The sequence below is a fragment of the Astatotilapia calliptera genome, chromosome 23 (genome assembly GCF_900246225.1).
Source record: "Astatotilapia calliptera chromosome 23, fAstCal1.2, whole genome shotgun sequence".
In the NCBI taxonomy this organism is placed as follows: Eukaryota; Metazoa; Chordata; class Actinopteri; order Cichliformes; family Cichlidae; genus Astatotilapia; species Astatotilapia calliptera.
The window spans coordinates 8,462,807-8,471,036 of NC_039323.1; the positions used below are offsets into that span (position 1 = coordinate 8,462,807).

Sequence of the window (8,230 nt, forward strand, 5' to 3'; positions counted from 1 at the left end):
TTGATTGGATAATTATTTTCCTTTACCCACGGGATCGATAAACAGGCTTTACTAAATCTGTATTGCAGTCCATCCTTCTCTGAGCTGCATCTTAATTGTGCTTTAATTTAATTTAGACATTTAATAAAATTAAATTATTTCCCGTACTGAGCGCTGAGGTCAGCTAGTCCAGGTAATATTTAGTCTGGGTTCATTTCGTTCACCTCCCGAGGAAGATCTGCTTGTGTTATTTGGTGCTGTGACAATAATCCTCCTTTGTCTCCGTTCCTAAGGTTACCAACATGTCCGACGAGCTCACTATCTTAGAGAGCTGCCTGAAGGAGGCGGAAACAGGAAATGATGGTCAGGAGGATGTGTGCATGTCAGACAATGCCCAGACGAACACCGAGACAGCCATACAGTCGCTGATTGAAACCCTGAGAGCCAGAGACTTCAGCTCTGCTCTCACACAAGTCAAAATCTTCAGGTAAGATAAACACTACAGTCAAACAAAACAGTGGCTTTAATCGGTGACATAACAAGGCAATACAGTGATTAAGCCTCCTGTGTAAAAGGCCCAGTCAAACATTATTTAACAAGTAAAAAGTTGTTATTTTTAATGCACTCTGATTCCTGGCTGTTTCATTCCAGTCTCGTGCTTCATGTCATTGCGCTTAAGGGCTCGAGTTACTAACTGATCCTCACGGGTTCACTCAGACACAGCATCCGTTCAGTTTGGTTACTACAACATGGAAGACAGCTGCAAGTTTGCTCCAGAAAAACATTTTTTGTTAACATAATAAGGATGTTCTTTGGCACTGTCACATATTTTAATATTGCGATTTTTGGATGCTGCAGATTAAGTTCGGACTAGGACATCCAGCATGATCATTTCAAGTAAGAAGCCCAGATATAAGATAAAAGGAGGTTAAAATGCACTCCTGTTTCTATCGCATATCATTACTGAAATGTTCAGAGGCAGAAGCTCCTTTGACTTGGCAGGCCTGCTTGTGATGCTTCTTGGCAGTTATTTTGAAGATCCCATCTAAATGATGAGATTGGATGTTCACTGGGATATGAAAGCAGTACGTGTAGACTCACCAGTCACACAGTAAACAGTCGTGAAACCTTTGGCTCGCTGCCTGGTGATGAGGCATGAGTCTGTGAAGATGAGGGACTGTGCATAAAAATAATTGCTACACCCCCTTGAAATAAAGTTGCTAACAAAAACTGTGCAATGGTACACACCTGTAGCATTACCTAAACAATGAGTGCCTAGAATTTAATACTGTGTTCTTTCTAAAGCTCAGTGAACTACTGCCCAACATCGCCCAAAGTGCATTTGTTCACAGACCTGAACATGTTTTCAGAGGAGTCGACTAACAAACCCAAAGCACCTCAGGAAAACTGTTTATCCAGCAGCTAAGAATGTGTTCGGTACAATCCCCTTTTCTTCACATCTCTTCTTCATCTCCAGATCTCTGTGGCCCAACGACATCTTCGGCAACGAGACGGACGACGCGGTCCAGACTCTTCTACACATTTACTTCCGTCACCAGACGCTGGGTCAGACAGGCTGCTTGGCGGTCGTAGGCCCCAGCAGAGACCTGTCTCAGGCTAGCAGCCGCCTCATGGAGCTCAACCTGCAGATCCGTGAGGCTCTGAGTCAGGCGCAGACCTGCCAGACCCACACCGACATAGTCAGCACCGGACTGTAAGCCTGAGGCACTGCAGGCTGGACTAGACTGGACAAAAACACCCCTCTCCTCTACACCTCCCCTCAGCTGGAGTGTAGACGGTGAGGGGCGGAGGACAAGAGAGACTCCACCTATAAAGGGCTAAAGGATGCGTGGGAATAACTGTGACTCTTAATATATATTATTACATGTATGAATGCTTAAAGCTAATATCTTTTCCCAGACTAAGCCAACTCGCAAAATTCAGTTGCAATAAGTCATGTGGTGGCGTGCCTGGGAAAGAATAAGAGAGGGCGCTGTGGGATGATAACTTTTTTTGTTGTTGTTGTTGTTGTTATTTGTTTTTCTCTTTTCGCTGGATCTGATCCGAGGGGCCCCGTCGTACCGAACGGATGCGCTCCTCGGGGTCTGGACTGGGAGTCGGCGTCGAAGCCTGGGAGGCAGTCCAGAGGAGGTGTCGTATGTGTGAGGACGCACCATCAAGATTCATAAGCAAACTCAGAAAGTCTTTGAGAAACCGAATAGTTTTCAAACGCATGCTGAAAGAGAAAAAGCACTGCAAGAATATTTTTTTGAGAAATGTATTTTTTATTAGAGCTAACATCCTAGGTTGTAAATGTTAGGATATTTAACATGTTAACCCTGTGGGAGACGTTTACCTTCAGGGAGTGTACAAAGAGAAATATATCTGTTTATTGATCTGCTCTGAGAGGAGAGTCCCCTTCAACAGGTCTTCACGCAAAACTCACTCTTTAACCAAATAAGTAGATGCCTTTAGAGACTCTTGACTGTGTGATTATATATTGGATATTCTGGTATACGCTCACACACAAAAATGCATATAATTGCACACAAGTGCGGACTGGCTACAGCTCATTATGGAAACATAACTTATTTTACTCTGTATATATTTTAGAAAATGTATAGTGTAAAACCAGTATTTTTTTTTCCCCTTGTACTTTTGTGTAATGCACTGTTCATCCGATTAGGATGTCTGTATAAAGCTAATGTGATGAGAAAGCCAGAAACAGGTTTGAGTCATTAATGGTCCGCTCCACCTTTAGTCATCCAATCATACAAATTTCCCAAAGGCTGCCTTGGTTGGTGGTTGTGGTTTCAAAAGAGGGAAGCGATGCTCGTTTGGGACAAGCCACCCGTCCGCCTTTGGCGGCGATGGAATGGGAGATCAAAACAAGCCTCCATCTCCTCTGCTGGATCCCACCAACCCAGCCAAGCCCCACATACATATGCATTCCTTGTCTCCACTGTGATCTTTTTGTTAGCAGCGTAGGCTCTGCTTAAAGCCTTACGAGGGAGGAGATGAGGTTTGAATCTGTCCATGTAGGTCGATCATGTTGCAAAGCGGCGCTCATCCACTGCTGCGTTTTGATCCTGTTTATTTATTTTCTGAGGGGAAGCGGGTGTCTGTACTCTCACAATGCCCCTACTTGCTGCTGTGACTGCAGGACATGAACCGTTATCTGAATGCTTCTTGGACAGCTTGTCATGGCACATTGTAACAGTCACTGTACTCATTCCTCAGAGCTTCTCTTTTTCTCCTCCTGCTTGTCTGGTACATATGAATGCTGTTCTTATTTAATGATTATTTACCTGGAAGATATTTTAATGTAGAGCTGCATTATACATTTTTTCCTTGTTCACTCATACCAGCCTTTTCTGGATCAATAAAAACCTTACAGAATGATCTTGATCTTCAGTTATTAAAATTGAAAGCACCATCTCCATGTGTTTTTTCTTGGACTCTGCCAGACTCACTGGAAGTTTAAAAAAAATATACTAATTCTCTTAAAATACCAGATAGCCGGGAGTTTTTTTCCTTCCCACTGTTGCCAAAGTGCTTGCTCATAGAGGTCATATAATTGTTGGGTTTTTATTTGTACAGTTGATCCTACAATAATAGATACAATATAAAGTACCTTGAGGCAACTGTTGTGATTTGGTGCTATATAAATAATATTGAATTGAAATTCTGCAAACAAGATGTGCTGCATGGGCACACCCCCATCTGCTTACCAGTGTGGAGGTTTAAAAAAAAAAAAAAAGCTACATTCCCAAATCCACAGGGGCATCTGTGGCTCCGGAGGTAGATGGTTCTCCTGTCCCAGTATCTTTGGGCCAGACACTGAAACCCAGATTCCCTGTGGTGCAAGTGTGTATTAGAAAGCACTTAAGACACTGGGTAAAGTGGTGAAGGGTTTTAGTAAAAATCCCTGTACATATGAACCATTTAAACCCAATCCGTGCTCTTTGGCTCTGTATGGTCTCATCACTCAAAAGTCATAGCAATAGCCAGAGTGAGTATTCATAGCTACCAGTGACCGTTTGGCTAACAGATCTGCAAACAATTACGAAGGAATGGGTAGGATACACTGATATTCAGAACAGCAGATTTTATTTTTTTTTTTAAGCCAAGTGTTTAGTCTTCGACCCACCAGTTTCAGTGTCTTTGGTGCCACGGCAACCTAGTTTCCAATAATTTGATGTCAGTCTTAGTTTATTGCACATGTTCAGGTTTATGTCAGCCTGATTTTAGACAACAGGATTCTCCAAGGTGCTGCATTTGAGTTGAGATCAGTGACAGTTTAAGTGAGCATGCTTACAGACCGAATGCAAGCTAGCCGTTTATTACATCGTAAAGCACATGCGGTGCTTCAGTTTCATCAACACAAAGAGAACTGGTGTGAAATAAAGTACAGAAACATCAAAAATACATTTTGCATCCAAGATGCCATCGTTGCACCAGCAGTGGGTTCAAGATGCCCCCCACGTACAAGTTGTGCCAGCATACTGAGGACAGTTCAGTCGAGACGCTCCTTAGATGATGTACTTGAAGCTGAATGTGCTGTCGCAAGAGAGCCGCTTGCCTTTGCATCTGCCGCACAAATCCTGTCTGTGGGGTCGTTTGGGATCGACGTGTCGTTGTGTTACTGCACAGGAACAGCGTGCTTTGTTGCAAGTCTGAGGAGAGAGGAAGTGTTAAGTGGAGACTAACAAGCCATTCAAAATCCACACAGACAGATTAGGACTTACATGACACGTGATGTCCTCGACACGGTATGGGTTGTATTCCTTTTGGCATTTTCTACAAAACTGTTTGAAGTAAACCTGGAAGATAAGCAGAGGACTCAGATACTTTCTAGGCAGCAGGTCTCTGGAAGTCAGTCATTGTTGCACTGAGGACTTCCTATGGTGGACTCTTGATAAAGCACATTTCATCTTTGGAGGACCTTAAACAGAGCTGCTCACCTTGTTGGTGCCCTGAACACACCACACATAGGCACTCTCCCATCGCAGATTGCAGTCTCTGCAGTGATAATATCCATATTTCTGTTCCAGAAACTGAAGGACAAAAACCAAAATTAGTTCAATGAAATCATTAGAAGGAATCCATCCAAAAATAAACCATCCACATATGTTGTTTGAGAGGAGAACAATCCGAGTAGCCATGATCATGACACTTGCAAAGGGGGGCTAAACAAATATACTTTGAGTTGATTGTTAATTAGCTAATTAACTGAAACAGATTAAACTTTATAGGTAGCACACTGACAAAATTAGAAGCATATTTTCTGGATGATGTTCTAAACAGAAATTTGCCAATAGTTTTGTTTGAAGACGGGTCTCTGATAGATGCTGCCCTCAAGTCTGGTTAAACCAAGGCTAAAGAGCTGCTCAACTTGGGAACAACTTTAAGGTCGTTAAGGCTTGGGCAATACCTAAACAGTATCCAGGAAGTGGAACAAATTAAAGACTAGTTTATAAGGACAGTGAGTATTTTAGTGCCATTTTCGCACTTATTTGGGACAATACTACAGCTTCCAAACTGGACGTTCAGTTCTGAAAGAAAAAGAAATGCGCCAACCCATGTCCTTGAATGAGCCATTTAATATACAAGGCAATTTCCAAGCAGTTGTGGCGCAAACGTTCTTCTTCGAAAAACTGCCAAGTATGAACCTCCCGGTGCGTGATTAACTCACCTGGAACCGCACACGCGCTTTGCCCTTCGAGTCCTCCGCAGTTGGCTGCGCATCCTCACTCCTGGCCAGCTGTTTGGACTTGAGCTTTTTGCTCTGCTCTGCTCGCTTTGCGGTCTTTTCATCCCCACCAGCCTGGCTGTCTTCGTCCTTCCCCTCGGTGTCCTCGGAGGGCTCGGGCGGCTCACCCGGGGGCTCACCGGTCTGCACCGTCTCACTGGAGGTTTCCTTATTGTTGTTATTTTCATCGACCAGGAAGGAGGTGACGCTCCTGTATGCTATCGGAGAGTAGACGGCGAGGGTGCGGGGGTAACGCACACCGCCCGTCGCTTTGGGGCTGCCGGGCGTCGCTGGCTCCTGCTTCCTTTTGCGCTGGAAGTCCCGCTTCATGGCCAGAAGGGTGCGCGGGCCAATGGAGCACTGCACCGAAGCGTCCTTCTTCGGGTTGACCTGCACTGCCACATCCTTGGTGTTCGCCTTCCTGAGCCTCGGGGTGAGTTTGGGGTTGATTTGGGACAAGATGGACTTCAGCTGTGCGCGCTGGTGGTTGTTGAAGGCGTCAGAAGAGTCTCCATAGTGGGAGAAGTAACTTTTGTATTTCCACCCCGCGTCTTTAGGCCGGGGGTATCTGCCCATGTAAGGATTGTAAGAAGAATAGAAGTAGGCGTCCACTGGCTCGTCACCATATGTTGCCATGTTTGTTCAACCGGCCGAGGTTTTGCTGTAACTAGTTAAATAGAGTGGAGCTCTCCATTAGACCTAATTAAGATCAGGTGTAGGACGTCTCATTACAAGAAAGGAGGGGAAAGTAGACACGTGACAGAGGTGTGCCTGTTTTGTGTTTATACGTCTTTAATTGGCACAATTTTTACAGTACAATTAAGATCAGACTGTAGAGCACAGGTAAGCTAAAGTTTTGGCACAGGCTTGTTGGGAAAACTGCACATGAATCAGTCTGATATGTTTTTAAAACGGCTTTTAGTCTCTCTTACACACACACACACACACACACACACACACACACACACACACACACACACACACACACACACACACACACACTTAAAGCATTGGAACGAAACACTGTCCTGCTTCACTAATGCAACTTTGAAGTCATGTTTCTTTTGCTTTTTTTATATCACGAAATGAGACATCAGTGGTTAGGATGAACGAGTTAAGCTCAGGACATAAAGCACCTTTTTAGCAATCATGTTAACATTTTACAGGCATTTCTTTTATGAATAACAGCGATGAAATGATAAATCCATCTGAACGCCTTAATCTGCTTCCCTGCGTCATAGTATGTATGGAAGGTCATAACTGCCAAAATTAAAAAATAAAGAAATTAGTCAATAAATGACTCAGTAATTAGATTATATGCTTTATCAGCGGTTGAAGTTTCCAGATTTATATAACAACATAGTGTAGTGGTTAACACATTCACCTTACATGTGCATGATCACCATTTTGAGACTAGGAGAACGCAGCCCTACCCCCACATTTTTCCAAGGCGAGGTCACACGCTATTGGATTCCCGGTGCTATTCCAAAGCCTGGATAAATGGGAGGGTTGAGGGAGGGTGACCCATTTAGAAAAGGGAAAGCTTATGTGTGAAGGCTAGCTACGCAGGTACTTTTTAAAACAAGATTTTTCCGAGTTTGTCTTTAAAAAATGTCTCCTTACACATGAAAATGCAAAACCAATCTCGAGCGCAGTCAAGAGCATGCTAAAGCAACAGGTGGTGATATAACCCCAACCTTCAAAAAATGTTGGCCAATCAAAAGCTCATAAACAATAACACGGCACAGAGTCTGCGAGGAGCTAAAGGTGCACATCCCTGCTAATCTTAAGCAAGAAACGAATAAAACACCCGAATTTCAATCAACCAATTTAAATCATACACATGTATCAAAGATGGACGTAACCTTCGGGTCTAACAATAAAGCCAATGCAGAAGTGCCAAAATATCTGTATCCTACTTGAAGACCACCAGATGGCAATAGCTGTGGTTTCGAAAAGTCATTTAATTCTATAGAGTTCTGTGGGAAAATTATTTTCTGATTTTCCTGCTGAGTTTATGGTCTCAATCACTCATTTCGGGTCATGCTAAAAATAAAAACCAAGGTCTGTTTTATAAGCAAAGCAGAATGGAAGGATATCTGTGGTATGTAGCTACAAGTCAGTGAGCGTTAGCCAATGAGCATCCATTTTCACAGTCAGACCGTTATCTCTTCATATGTGGATTTTTGCAACTAAGCTGGCGATTGCAGAAACCACATCCCCAGGCTTCAAAATTGGACTTCAGAAACCAACAAGTGATGTCACGGTAGCTAGATCCATCTTTTATAATGTCTGCTTGGAGCCAACCTCACGTGGTCTTTAAAGGACCAGTATTAGATGAAGGTTTTATTACCTTTGCATTTGCTTCATTTTTCAGTCCTAGGAGTTCCCACTTGGCTAAAAATACAGTCAAATAATAGATAAATAATAAAAAGAATCATTAAATAAATGTAAAATAAAAGTCAAAATGAATGAAAGTAATAAAGTGGGATAACTATA

The 8,230-nt window shown here is 43.1% G+C and overlaps 2 protein-coding genes across 18 annotated transcripts in view; one reads left to right on the forward strand and one right to left on the reverse strand.

Moving 5' to 3' along the window:
- The window catches only part of fryl (furry homolog, like), a 74,954-nt gene extending 71,539 nt beyond the window's left edge, over positions 1 to 3,415 (forward strand). For 15 of the 17 annotated variants that reach the window (XM_026158867.1, XM_026158866.1, XM_026158870.1 and 12 more), the window contains 2 exons: positions 273 to 466; positions 1,457 to 3,415. In XM_026158867.1, the coding sequence (XP_026014652.1) occupies positions 273 to 466; positions 1,457 to 1,697 (435 nt within the window). In that variant the 3' untranslated portion in view covers positions 1,698 to 3,415. The remainder of the gene's footprint in view (positions 1 to 272; positions 467 to 1,456) is intronic. The other 2 variants (XM_026158880.1, XM_026158881.1) reach the window with 1 other exon arrangement.
- A 657-nt stretch (positions 3,416 to 4,072) lies between these two features.
- On the reverse strand, positions 4,073 to 6,424 carry zar1 (zygote arrest 1). Its single transcript, XM_026158038.1, has 4 exons — positions 5,675 to 6,424; positions 4,944 to 5,036; positions 4,728 to 4,802; positions 4,073 to 4,655 (listed from the first exon to the last, which is right to left on the reverse strand). The coding sequence occupies exons 1-4, from the start codon at positions 6,365 to 6,367 to the stop codon at positions 4,512 to 4,514; spliced, it is 1,005 nt and encodes a 334-aa protein (XP_026013823.1). The 5' UTR covers positions 6,368 to 6,424; the 3' UTR covers positions 4,073 to 4,511.
- Between the last annotated feature and the right edge of the window lie 1,806 nt (positions 6,425 to 8,230).